Source organism: Biomphalaria glabrata, chromosome 8, assembly GCF_947242115.1.
Source record: "Biomphalaria glabrata chromosome 8, xgBioGlab47.1, whole genome shotgun sequence".
Lineage (NCBI taxonomy): Eukaryota > Metazoa > Mollusca > Gastropoda > Planorbidae > Biomphalaria > Biomphalaria glabrata.
The window spans coordinates 8,813,933-8,829,080 of NC_074718.1; the positions used below are offsets into that span (position 1 = coordinate 8,813,933).

General features: G+C 37.9%; 1 protein-coding gene across 3 annotated transcripts in view; it reads right to left on the minus strand.

Moving 5' to 3' along the window:
• Positions 1-15,148, minus strand: part of LOC106075810 (glutamate receptor-like) — an 81,186-nt gene that overhangs the window by 50,292 nt on the left and 15,746 nt on the right. For all 3 annotated transcript variants that reach the window (XM_056037960.1, XM_056037961.1, XM_056037959.1), the window contains one exon: positions 13,154-13,300. In XM_056037960.1, coding sequence (XP_055893935.1) covers positions 13,154-13,300 — 147 coding nt within the window. The remainder of the gene's footprint in view (positions 1-13,153; positions 13,301-15,148) is intronic.

Below are 15,148 nucleotides of genomic sequence, written 5' to 3' on the forward strand. Positions count from 1 at the left end.
ATTTAAATTGTTCCGCAATGGCGTCAAAGAGAAAGAAGAAAAAAAATTTTCAAAGACAATACCACCATTATTAAACTTCAAATATAATAAAATGATTAAAAAAAATAATAATAAAAAAAATTATAACAATATTCGGGCATCAAACCCTTGATGCCGTCATTTGCTAGAACTTACGCATCTTCTGATTCGGCGAGCGATTATTTTTTGCTATGCTCATTATATGGACAATAAGATCTAACACAAGACCTAAAGCTCTGATTGAATATACCAGTGGTTCCCAAACTTTTTTGTCTCGTAGACCCTTTGCCATATTTTCTGGTTTTCCGTAGACCCCCTACTTAAGTTATATTGAATTTTTGAAAATTCATCAATTTCAAATTACACATTTTGTTTAACATAAAATCTAACCAGTGACACGAGGAGTGAAAAAGTAATTTAAATCTACATTATAAGTTTCGTAAATATTTGTAAATAAACTTATTAACGAAATTCAAATTTCAACCCATTATTTAATAGTTAACACGTACAGCATACCATCACTAAACACATTGGAAACTTTTTGTTTTTAAAGCTTGCAAGCTCACCATCCGTTGCTACAGAGATTATTTTTCAAATATGGATTTGTTGTTTTAGGAAGTAGTTCTTCAAAACTTGAAACATAAATGTGCCTAAAGTATCACGGTAAAAGTTTTCACAATAAGCAGTTTTTCGCGGATTTCTTGAGCTTATAATTTGAATAAAAAAATCATTACCAGACAAGGTTGATTCAGCCTGCTGTATAGAGAAATATGTTGATTGCAGAAATATGTCGTTTGCAGAGACTTACATAAGAAGAAAGAAAAATTGGACTATATTCCAACAGAGCTCAAGAATTTTTGCATGGATGGTTCTCAGAAAGTCTCCACAAACGGAGGAGCTGGAATACTCATTGAATGGCCTCATGGAGAAAAAATAATTAAAAAATTATGTTCATTGTAACTAATGATCTCTATGACAACCACAGAGAAGAAATATGAGCACTGGATCTAACAGCTACCATGCTAGCGATTCAGCCAAGTTCGCCAAACAGTTAAATTTATTTCATGACTAATATAAAAATTGTCCTTCAAAGCTTGACAAATTCTGATGCCTCCAAAATAAAACAACTCATGATGCCTGGACTGACGTTCGGTTGTCACCTTGCTTGCTCGCATCTCCCGTCGGGAGATTCGGGACTGGATATAATTATCCACATAATCTGAAGGAGCATCCAAAAGATTTTGTACAAAACATATTGTGTGACCTTGTAGAGCACAACAACAGCAAGAACACTGTTCTCCAATGTTGAACTAGAAGGAAATAGAAGGCTGACTGACTTGCCAAATGTGAGAAAACACATATTTAAGTCATTGGTTAATATGCATGACTAAATGCATGACGCATAGGACGTAATCATTTTCTTTTTTGAAGTAACGTCTATATAAGATAAGAAGAAAAGAACAAATACACACTTGAAAATAGCTCTCTATCAGGAAGAAATGAAGAAACTAATAGTGAATTGTAAAAACGAGAAATGGACAAGCTCTTATTCGATATACAAGGAAGATGAAACCTATTATAAACTATCCAACAGGACCACCTATAACTGTTCACATCAGAACCGTACACATTATAATGAGAAAATATATGTTCCGGAAGCTTAAAATTGGAACCATTGTAATTAGCCCTTTTGGAGTCTCACCAGAGAATGCCAACCATGTCTTCAAAATTGCATTCTTCATCAAGAGTCCCAAAACAAGACACCGGCCACAAAACCCAAACATGAAATTATTTTCATTACATGAGTTTGTGTAAAGAGTTTTTTACAATTTCTTCAACGGCTGGTAAAAATCAATATCGTGTGAGGTTTTCAGTATTTTACTATAATCATCATCTTCTCAATATCAGGTCAAAGAGAGATTTTGGGGTGTATTCTGAACTTTATCTTTGAGTGTTTGAAAGTTTTGCAAACTTTTATCTTTTTATCAGGGTGGCATCATCTCAAATGATTCTACAGCTTAATTGGTTTCATAGCATCATAAAAAAAAGACCCAGTAACACCCCCTTGTTTGACTAGGAATAATGAAGTTCAATTTCAAATATTTAACGCTGTACAGTCTACATTTCTTTTGGTTAAATTTATAACTAGACAAAACTACACTATTTCAATACAGTTATCAAATTAAATTAAACAATATTTCATTTAATCAGCAGGATAAAAATTTTAAGGATTTCCTAGGTAAAAATCATAAATGTGTGGATGAAAAAAAATCCAATAGTCAAAATTAAAGTCACAACATGCTGAATTGCGATTCTTTATCGTAGACCCCCGAGCACATCTCATAGACCCCCAATTCCCATTTTAACTTTCGTAGACCCCTTGGAAGTCTTCATAGACCCCTGGGGGTCCATATAGACCACTTTGGGAATCACTGGAATATACCAATGATCAAGTCTAAATATACATTAGATTTACGTAGAAATTTATGCAATGCTTATAAGCTTCAATAAAACTAAAACAACTTTAAATTTACTTAGATATCGCATACTTAGGGTAATACGGCTGACTAAGCAATGTTGGCCTCAGACCTAGATAAAGTCTCAAGGCAAATTTACTGTTATTTATTTTTGGTTTGAAAAAATTATAACAGTCAAACTAGAGTTTTCCCCGTGTGGCCAACGAGCAAGTAATTCTTCTCTCGGCGATATACATCGTGAGCTCCGTGTCTATGTACAATACACAGCAACACCGTGGTTTCGCACACACGCATCATCAGTGACGCATAACCTTGGCCTCTGACGAGTGATGACGTAGGCCGCGCTGTGGTCAGAGCCAAGGCTTTCTATGTCGAAGGCGCCGTATACATCAACTGATAAACTTCTAGGAAAATACTTATAGCCGTTCGCCCACCCACACAGGTACCAGGTTCCAAAATTATAACAGTCAAACTAGAGTTTTCCCCGTGTGGCCAACGAGCTAGTTATTCTTTTCTCGGCGATTTACATTAACTGATAAACTTCTAGGAAAATACTTACAGCCGTTCGCCCACCCACCCAGGCACCAGGTTCCATAAAGTAGTGACTTGAATAGAGATATTGTAGAAATAGATTTTGTTTAATGACATAGAACGTCACATGACTTTAGAGGGAAAACTCCTTGCAATAATGATTTACTTTAAGAACTAAATACAATGAGAAATAAAAGAGCACCATCAGGTTAGTAAAGTAGGAATACATTTTTTTTTATTACAAAGCTTATATCAACTCATTCTGTCGTCTGTCTGTCTGTCTGGTAAAAAGTTTGTGCATGTTATTTCTCCCACACTCATTTTCGGATCAAGTTGAAACTTTGGACAATTATTCATTTGCATAGACAAGACATGAATCAATAATGAAAAAAAAAATAACCAGTTTAGTGAATCAATTATTGGAATTTTAATTAATATGTCGGAAAACAAGGGAAATTAATCCCTCAGTATTCACAGATAGGTACAAATAAGTAAGGTTTCGTCCCTTAGATAATTAAACTTGTTTTGTTTCTTTCTCTCAAACCTATTCTTGGAGCAAGTGGAAACTTTCAAGAATTCTTTTTGAACCTAAAAAAAATAATCAAGTTTAAAAAATTAACGAATTAGTCAATTAGTTATTGTTAATGAATTATTGAGTTTGAACTCGAATAAAGAAAATAACCCATACATTATTTAGAGTTATAGTTGTACTTGCGGAGTTCTTAGATAGCTTTTTTTTTTTAAATTGATATTTTAAAATTCTTTGCTTGTTTAAATAGTTGTTTGTTCATATTACTTTGAAATCAAATGAGACAGGTCAACAGTACAAGTAAATTTTAATGTTTGTTACTAGTGATTTCATGGAATAAGTTTGGGCTGTGCCAGAATGTAAATAATGAAGAAAGAGGGCAGGCATTAAGGAATGGCTCTGAACTGCGAATGGCTCTGAACTGCGAATGGCTCTGAATTGCAAATGGCGTACACACCGGAAGTAGAAAGAAAAGTGAAAGTACAGCAGCTTCTGGTGTTTACAGATGCCCAACCTGAGACCGCAGCTGTGTATCAAGGATTGGCCTATTTAGTCACATGTCTTCGACAGAAAATTTAATCAATTGAAAGCTAACAATTGCGTTTTTTAACCCGCGTAGGATTGGAACCCCGAAATGACAATTTTGTCTGTTTTTCAGGAGATTTTAATAATTTCAAGAGATTTAAAGGACTTTTTTCTATATTTGCAATGCCAGGGGATTTCCAGGAGGCCCTGGAAAATCAGGAGGTCACGGAAATCCTGTTATTATTTATAAGTTATATTGGTTTAATTTAATAAAATACACCTAGAATTAGCGCGAGGCCTATGAAAGTGCGGGGCCCACCGTGGCCGCATAGGCTGCCCTTACCAATCTTAACAAAAATTTTTTTCTTACTAGACACTAAGAAAAGTCAAATAAAAGAAAGGAAAAAAGAAAAAAAAATTTAAGGAAAGCGTTCTAGACTTTGAGAAGTTAATGCCGGCAGAGTGTATCAGAGTCCCCCCCCCCCCCCCCCCAACTCTCAATCCTCTCCCTCGCGGGTTGAACCAGACAACATATCTTCAGTAATCTTAGTGGCTTTGACAAGATGGACAACTCCCGAAGAACCAGTGGATTTACACAGATGGACAACCCTTTTGATGTTCAGAGGAAAGAGGGGGGGGGGGGGGCACGCTTTCAGAGCGAATGGACATGGTCGATAAGTAGGAGGGTCTGAACGTTCAGAAATGTGCGTCATTTATTAGCGAAGTATTGACCAACGTAAAGATTAATGCCCACGTCTGCCATGCACGGTAGGTTAAAAACATGACCTCAATCAAATGTAGCCTGTGCAATCATTTCTTTTCAATGTTCAATATTGAATTTCATTTTTAGATCTAACTTACTGTAGGTAAAAGCTGGGTTGTAGCCCGAGACAGTCAGTCCAACTTAATATGTACACGAATCATGAGTAAAATTGGAAAACAAAAACTAGTTATTTTGTTTTAAATATATATATATATAAAATATTAATAAACCAGAGGTTTTCTAAGGGGAAGAACTCCATATTTATAGCTATATGTCTAAATACTGTAAGATTTATTTCTAATTTCGATATAAAACAACATAAATAAATTACCACTATTTAATTAATTTATTGGCTTGTTTTAAAGAAATTGATTCCTGAATAATTGTGCAAAGTTCCAACTTTATCCGAAAATGGGAAGTTGGAGAAATGACGAGTAAAACAAAATTGTACTCGAAACACAGACAGAGTCAGTTGAGATAAGTTTTTTTGTTTAAAAAAAAAAAAGACTACATATAGCAAGCTTCGCTCTCTAAAGGATAACTGAGGATGTGGGATATTTTAATTGCCTATCAAAGATGCTCGAGTTTAAATCCCGACTGTTTTGTGTTTTTGCAGAGCTGCCTAAAGACAGCACGGAAACCTTCTCCCAGATGCTCCCCTGACCGTTTGATCGTCTAAGAGCTGAGCCAAAGGCTCTTCGAGCTCTAAGTTTGAAAAAAAAACCTGCTTGAGCGTCAAACAGTAAAAAAAAAACCTGTCCGAACTACCGTTCTGTCTGGGAGAGACCCAAGTCAATGCCTATGTAAAGCATTGCTGTTTCCGATGCCTTTGGCCGCGGACGCATGCTTGGCTGAACATGGCCGAAGGCCGAGAGCACCGGGAGCCTCCACCATTTTCCTTCGTTATACCAAGCTAACCGTGGGGAACTCGCCATTAATGTAATGGTCCCTTGAGGAACGGCGCACGGATTTGTGACAGGTTCATGGGGACTCTTTTACAACTCCGCGTCGTGCAAGGGGTGGACTCTCGTCTACCCGTGGACATACCCACGGGAGTTTTGTGTTGCTACCCCTTTAGCCTAACCACTTCCTCCAATGGTCATTTCCCCACGAGCGCCACGATGAGGCAGAGTAGCGGGCTCGTGCTCCCCTAACCTATCACATATCTAGAACAGAGAGTGAGCCTTTTTTCTCACTGAACAGATTACACAATTAAAGATACTTCATACAAAGGTAATTATTTGCTGTACCTAATAAAGCATGAATCAATAAAAAATCAAACAACTAATTTATTAATTATTGGTATATAATTACTTTGATTGGTATCGAAAAAGGGAAATAAATGCTAGTTGTAAGAAATGTGGTTGTATATGTGGAGTTATTTTCCTCTTCCCATTCTTGGATCAAGTTGAAATTTCGCGTAATTTTCATAGTTGATGACATTACATGAATCAATAAAAGCAAATAACAAATTAGTTAATCAATTAGTGATAATTAATTAATTTGTTTGATATAGAAAAATGAAACTTATTCCTATAGTATTGAGATTCATACTATTATTTTGTGTATACAACAACAAAAAATTCTAGCTTTTTCTAGTTGAAACTTATAGTAACTTTCTTGGTCACGATTACTATGCATTCACACCACACGGCCCATTCAGGTCAATAGCATTACATTCTGACAGATTATGCTTGTCTACTACTCGCCCAGTCCAGTCCGTCAGCTTGTCAAAACAAGACTTTTTGAAGAGGTTCTTGGTCATTACTGTCAGGACACTGGCCATGAAAATCTAAATCACACACACACCCACAGTAACGATAAAACACACGTTAACCCCATAGGCACTACTGTCAGTGCACACACACACACAGTAAGACATTAGTTACTATTGTCTGAACACACACACACAATACCACATTAGGCACTATTGTCAGAACACACACACAGTAAGACATTAGTTACTACTGTCTGAACACACACACAATACCACATTAGGCACTATTGTCAGAACACACACACAGTAAGACATTAGTTACTACTGTCTGAACACACACACAATACCACATTAGGCACTATTGTCGGAACACGCACACAATAAGACACTTGGAACTGCTGTCAGAACACACACACATTAAGACTTTAGTTACTACTGTCTGAACACACACACAATAACACACTTGGAACTGCTGTCAGAACACACACACAATACCACATTAGGCACTATTGTCAGAACACACACTCACAATAACCAGTGGCGTAGTATCCATGGCGCAAAGGGGTTCACTGAACCGGGACCCACTACCACTAGCGGCCCAGAGCCTGTAGCGTAGCAACAGTGGCGCAAAGGCATTCATTGCACTTGGGCCCATGACTCATGACCATTTGAGGCCCACGTGAGAACTGGTGACATGTAAGGAAAAAAAATAATTGCACTTTGTAAAAATCGAAAAAAAAAATAGAATCAGAAAAGTTCCCTCATAATATCCTAAACTCTACATGAAACTTTATATCAATTTCAAAACATTAACTCGTGGTTTAAGCTAGAGTAAGTGTACCAGCGGCTAGGATTGCGACAGTGGCGAGCCCTAATCGTGTATTCGTGGTGACAATTAATGCCAGATCACCCCATTCGTTTTTACTGTATTTAAAAAAAAACAAAAACATTGATAGTTTTAGTATAAATGGGGCGGGGGGGGGGGTGGGGGGCGCAGAGAGAGATTGGTGTAGAAAATATGAATGTGTTGTACGGAATAAAAAGGAATGGTTTGTAGGTGAAAATAACAATAAGATCTTTAGGGATAGTCCTGATGGTCACGAATTATATTTTCGACACAAATGCTAATTATTCAATTTTATTAAAGCTGAATCAGTTTGTTTGTTTTTTTGCATTTAAAATGGATAAAATAGCATTTATTTATTTAAATATATGTAATACCTCTAAAAAGCGTCTCAACAGTTGCTCTATCTGACGAAGTTAGATACTATAGAGTAGTGTAAAATGTTCTATCAGGGGCGACTGCGCCCTCGGAGGTCGCCATCACATTGTTCTATTATCTTCGATATTGTGTAAATAAAATGTTAATGTAATTATTAGAACAGAAATTTAAAAAAAGGAAATTAAATCGAAAAAAAAACAACAAAAATAAAAACATTAAATATTTCTCTAACCATTGCTTAGTAGTTTGCTCTCATAGAAAGTTAACACCATACTGTCGCCATATTTGACTATTCTGTTTTTAAACGTCATGTTTTCTTCAGGAAAGGGGCGGGGGCGGTAGAGTGAAAACGATTAATTCTCACTTCTTTGTGTAATTTATGCTTATGATTGCATTTGGTATTAAAGAGTAGGGGTGGGGCGACTCGATATAAGAATTTAATATATATAAATTATATTAGTGACAGATTTTAAAAAAGATTTGTAATTTCTTAACTATAATAAAAAAAAAGTATTGGTTTGTCCGATGGGCGGACGGCGATTGCATGTATCGCCTCTCTCACCTGGTACAACCCTTTTTCATTTTATATTTACAAATAATAAACTTTGAGATTAGTGTGGTGCGACATAATATACAAATGGGTTCACATATCAATAGGTAGCTTATTTTATATAGATATTCAACTAATTTTGTTCACAAACAATAATTTCGCCATAAAAATAGGACCGCCCCCCCCCCACACACACAGAGGGCCAGAGTGGGGAGGGCAGTAGATGCAATCCTCCCCTTTTATCCCACCGAATCGCCCAAGATACCAGAAGGGGAGCGACGTAACATAAAAATTATATTAATTCAACTATTTTTGTTCACAAACTATGATTTCTACAAAAAAGTATGACCGCCCCCCTCCACTCAAAGGGTTTAGGTGTGAAGGGCAATTGAGGTTTTTGCCCCCCCCCCCCTCAAAATCGGCCAACAGGGGAACGACACAATATAAAGATCGGTTAAAATATCAATAACACGTTTTAATCAAATAAATATTTAATTGATTCTGTTAACAAGCTGTGATTTCCACAAATAAATTGGACCGCCCCCCCACAGGAAAGTTTATGGGGGGGGGGCGGGGGGAATTGATGCTATCGCCACCTCCCGACCCCACCAAATCGGCCAACATATTAGAGGGGTGGGCGAAATAATCTAAAAATAGGTTGAAATATAAATAATTTGTATATATTATTAATTTAAACAATAAATTCGTATACAAATTGTGTGAATTCTATACTAAAATTCAACCGCCACCCCCTTTCTGGGCGGGGGGGTGGGTGGCCTAGTAAGGAGGGGGGATTGCCCATTCTGACCCCCCCCCCTCCCCTGGGTCCGCAAGTGAATCTCATCAGGTTTAGGCCTATTGTTATGGTAGCCAGACCTAATCGTGCATTCGAGGTAACAATTGTTGCCAGATCGCCCCATTCTTTTTTCCTGTATTTCCCATTGATAGTATTAGTATAAATGAGTGTGTGTGGGGGGGGGGACAGAGAGAGCTTGGTGTAGAAAATATTAATGTGTAGTACAGAACAATGTAAGGAATGAGTTGTAGGCGACAATAACATAGATCTTTAGGAATAGTCCTGAATGTCATGAATTATATTTTTGACACAAATGCTAATTATTCAATTTTATCAAAGCTAAATCAGTTTCTTTTTTTTCTGTATTTCAAATCAATAAAATTGTATTTTATAGGTTAAATCTGTCGTTGTGTCTTTTAAGAGCCTCAACAGTTGCTCTATCTGACGAAGTAGATAGTAAAGATTAGTGTAAAACGTTCTGTCAGGACGACTGCGTCCTTTGAAGTTTCCATCACATTGTTCTATTATTTTTGATATTGTGTAATTAAAATGTTATAAGTAATTATTAGAACAGAATTTTTTTAAAAAAAGGAAATTAAATCGAAGCAAACTACAAAAATAATGACATTAAATATTTCTCGAACCATTGCTTAGTAGTTTGCTCTGTGAAAGTTAACACCAAATTAGGCTTTATTTAAAACTGCTATGAATATTGAAATTTGACTGGAAATCAAAGCCCCACAGATTCAAGATGAGGAGATGCTGCTTTCAATATGAAGTAAGAGTGGAAAGTACGATATCCTTCAGGCATTGGTTCATCAAATGAAGCCGCTCGCGAATTATGTTCACTGCACTCACTACAACTTATACTTGGCCTTTAATGATTCCGTCAGCTGCGTTCAAGACGTTGCAGATTACAGCACCTCAAGATGAGCGCGTCTTGAATCCAATAGGGATAGGACATTCAAAAAATTGTGTCCACAAGGTGGTCATCAAGGAATAATTCTGAAAACGGCAAAGAGATACCGATATTTTGATTTACTAAAGCTGAAAACACAAATTACTTTATGTTCCTCAAAGGAAACAAAACATCGCCCGGAAGCCGCAGCACGTACGTATTCAACTGAATCAAACTGAATCAAACTGAATCAAATTGAATCAAACTGAATCAAATTGAATCAAACTGAATCAAATTGAATCAAACTGAATCAAACTGAATCAAATTGAATCAAGCTGAATCAAACTGAATCAAATTGAATCAAACTGAATCAAACTGAATCAAATTGAATCAAACTGAATCAAACTGAATCAAATTGAATCAAACTGAATCAAACTGAATCAAACATAATGGCATTGTTACTTATTACTTATAAAAAAAAGATACTTAACTTGCATTGGAATGTGTTTCTGGTCCATGTACAGAAACGTTCAAATCACTCAATTGCACGTTCAAATGTTTTAAAATGTTTTACATGTTTTTCGGATGTTCCTTCAGAGTTGAAGATAGTTTACTTCCTAGTCCAAACCTCCCGCAGGACGACGGGGGATGGGAGCGGGCAGGATTTGAACCATCGACCATCGATAAATCCGAACGACAGTCCAGCGCGCAAACCTCACGACCAGGTAGCCATCACTCAATTGCACGTTCAATCACTCAATTGCACGTTCAAATCACTCAATTGCACGTTCAAATCAATCACTCAATTGCACGTTCAAATCACTCAATTGCACGTTCAAATCACTCAATTGCTATATTTCACTATCCGTTCGTCTTATTTTGGAGGAGGGGGGATCTACCAAGATATTTTTGAACCCGGGCCCACGGTAACCTTGCCACTGACAAACACACGTACACACTAGCACACTACGCACCACATCTGGACAAACACACACACACACACATAATAACACAATGGTCAGTCTGTCAACAACACTGCTGTATCTTTCTTTAAAAATAAAACTCTAAGAAATATTAATCAAACATATCAATCGCAACCAACAGACTTTCAATATTATAAAGACAGAGTCGTAATGAGCAAAACGTGCGCCCGGGGCAAAAAACCTTATTGGCACCCCCGCCCCCATTTTCCATCAACATCACATAGAAATGTAGGCTTATAACTAGACAGTGTTTAATAATAATATATTATAAATATCCTTAGAAGGTATTACCTAACAAAAATCCCTACAATAATTTTGTTTGGCACCTCTCTGCGTGTGGCGTCCCCCCCCCACCCCCACTGAGGATGGCACCCGCGGCATCGTCCCCCCTTGCCTTCTCCTCACTACGCCTCTGCATAAAGATTGTTGAAGTAGCTACACTCTCACTATTAAATATCTCTCTCAAGATGTACACAGCGTTATTAACTCTTTCTCTCCTAACTGACGATACCAGCGTTGATTCCACCAGAATGTGGTAAATAATTTCGGAGAGAAAGGGTTAACATGACTACGATGCACAGAAACAAAGTTTTCATTAGTCCAGGTCAAATCGTCAACTTTCAACCAAACTTTCAATACTCTATACAATTTCCGGAGCGATATAAGCGTTCCTATCCCAGTGGCGTAGCAGGGGGAGAGGGGGGGGAGAATTTGAAAATCTCCCCCGGGCCCCCACTTTAGGGGGTTCCCAAATGAGTGTTCGAAATAATTTTTTTACTTTAAATATTAAATACTACGCAAAATTCATGGGACCTAATTCCTAGCTACCCCACTGCCCTATCCTAATTGCTGCAGAGGTGTACCTAATATCTATCACTAGTACACTATTTTTAAAAGACCTGTATTCAGTTCGTAACAACTTCTGAAACTTTAAAAACCTAAAACCTAAAATCTGGGTGGGTGGACGCGATTCTCGAAAACGGCTCTAACTATTATCCTAGAAATTTTTACAGTTGTTGAGAAAGGATTCACTTGCTCTAGTTTAACCGTTATATTTTTTCAATTTAAAAAAAAAAAAGGAAAGAAATTTAAATTTGGCTAGTGACTAAAAAAAATTTAAATGTTGATTTTATTTTAAAAATCTAACATTTATTAGTTATCAAGCGCAAAACAATCGCTTTGTAAGATGTATAAAAGAGATATTGTTGTTGTTTTTTTTAAATAAAGCATTTAGTTGCTTCTGCATTTAGCACTAGAATAGCAACGTTGACAACATGTTACAAATAACAGACTCTAGCACTCAACAACATATCGCCAAATGAGTTTGGTGGTTTTTTTTTATACAGTTTCTACTATTAGTTTACTCTTATTTTGTAGACTGTAGTCTAGAATCTCTTGTCAAAAAGTGTCACAAGGAACCACAAGTAAAACAAAACATCAAAAAATAAATTAATAGTAATCATTTGTTTCAAGCCAAAACTTCTCACATAGCTGGGTAGCTAAGTTCATATACATTGTGGTTTCGATCCCCAGACTAGCCTTTTTAAAAATGTTTTTATAATAACACTTGATATTAGTGCTTTCTTCTTCTTCTTCGTTCTCATTGTTATGTTTGAGCGTTCAGATGACTAGACCAATATACGAGATGAATTGCGCAGTGGTTTCCAAATCAGGGAGCTCCCCATATAGTTTCCTTTCTATTGGGGTGTTTTGGGGCCAGTGTCTTATACAGGCCTCTTGGTAAAGAGAGCAGTTTTGGAGGACGTGGTCAGCATTCTCTGGTGATACTCCACATGGGCAGATTTAACTGATTCCAATTTTGAGCTTCCGGTACATGTGTTGTCGCATTCTGTTGTGTCCGGTCCTGAGTCGAAAGATTAGACGATGGTCTTGTCGGGATAGCTTATATTAGTGCTTGATTATAGGAAAAAAAAATTACTTAACTCATCGATCATGTTATTTATTATTTCTTCATATTTGTATACCGTAACTAAATCAAAATTGATATTGAACAGAGGTTCCCCCCTTACCACAGATGACTCACTAGGCTACCACATACGCCTGCTAGAAGATCTATAAATAAAGTATTTTTTAAAAACACAGAAAAGCTGGTAACAAAAAAACAAGAACCTAGAAAAACTTACAAATTCTAGAAACGCTGTAGCTGTCACTGGTGTCTGTCTTGTGGCTCCTTGGCTCTAAAGAGAAGAAAACGTTTTTCTCATTCGTCTGCCGGATGTGTTGTTTCACGTAATTCTCAATGTCCTTGTTACTCTTGTCAAATATAAGTCCTGCAGGACACAATAGGAAATACATCTTATTAGAGGCAACACAAGAGTCAGAAGAAGTGTCGAAAATGTGACAGCAGCGCAGAGGAGGCATCATGTGGTACAAAAGTGAAAGAGAAGCAGAGGCGGCAACATGTGGTACAAAAGTGAAAGAGAAGCAGAGGCGGCAACATGTAGTACAAAAGTGAAAGAGAAGCAGAGGAGGCATCATGAGGTACAAAAGTGAAAGAGAAGCAGAGGCGGCAACATGTAGTACAAAAGTGAAAGAGAAGCAGAGGCGGCAACATGTGGTACACAAGTGAAAGAGAAGCAGAGGCGGCAACATGTAGTACAAAAGTGAAAGAGAAGCAGAGGCGGCCACATGTGGTACAAAAGTGAAAGAGAAGCAGAGGCGGCAACATGTAGTACAAAAGTGAAAGAGAAGCAGAGGAGGCATCATGAGGTACAAAAGTGAAAGAGAAGCAGAGGCGGCAACATGTAGTACAAAAGTGAAAGAGAAGCAGAGGCGGCAACATGTGGTACACAAGTGAAAGAGAAGCAGAGGCGGCAACATGTAGTACAAAAGTGAAAGAGAAGCAGAGGCGGCAACATGTGGTACAAAAGTGAAAGAGAAGAAGAGGCGGCAACATGTGTTACACAAGTGAAAGAGAAGCAGAGGCGGCAACATGTGGTACAAAAGTGAAAGAGAAGCAGAGGCAGCAACATGTGGTACAAAAGTGAAAGAGAAGCAGAGGCGGCAACATGTAGTACAAAAGTGAAAGAGAAGCAGAGGCGGCAACATGTGGTACACAAGTGAAAGAGAAGCAGAGGCGGCAACATGTAGTACAAAAGTGAAAGAGAAGAAGAGGCGGCAACATGTGTTACACAAGTGAAAGAGAAGCAGAGGCGGCTACATGTGGTACAAAAGTGAAAGAGAAGCAGAGGCAGCAACATGTGGTACAAAAGTGAAAGAGAAGCAGAGGCGGCAACATGTGGTACACAAGTGAAAGAGAAGCAGAGGCGGCACCATGTGGTACATAAGTAAAAGAGAAGCAGAGGCAGCAACATGTGGTACAAAAGTGAAAGAGAAGCAGAGGCAGCAACATTTGGTAGAAAAGTGAAAGAGAAGCAGAGGCGGCACCATGGGTACAAAAGTGAAAGAGAAGCAAAGGTGGAACCATGAGGTACAAAAATGAAAGAGATACAGAGGGGGCACAATGTGGTACAAAAGTGAAAGAGAAGCAGAGGCGGCCACATGTGGTACAAAAGTGAAAGAGAAGCAGAGGCGGCAACATGTGGTACAAAAGTGAAAGAGAAGCAGAGGCGGCAACATGTGGTACAAAAGTGAAAGAGAAGCGAAGGCGGCAACATGTGGTACAAAAGTGAAAGAGAAGCAGAGGCGGCTACATGTGGTACAAAAGTGAAAGAGAAGCAGAGGCGGCAACATGTAGTACAAAAGTGAAAGAGAAGCAGAGGCGGCAACATGTGGTACACAAGTGAAAGAGAAGCAGAGGCGGCAACATGTAGTACAAAAGTGAAAGAGAAGCAGAGGCGGCAACATGTGGTACAAAAGTGAAAGAGAAGAAGAGGCGGCAACATGTGTTACACAAGTGAAAGAGAAGCAGAGGCGGCACAATTTGGTAGAAAAGTGAAAGAGAAGCAGAGGCGGCAACATGTGGTACAAAAGTGAAAGAGAAGCAGAGGCGGCAACATGTGGTACAAAAGTGAAAGAGAAGCAGAGGCGGCTACATGTGGTACAAAAGTGAAAGAGAAGCAGAGGCGGCAACATGTAGTACAAAAGTGAAAGAGAAGCAGAGGCGGCAACATGTAGTACAAAAGTGAAAGAGAAGCAGAGGCGGCAACATGTGGTAC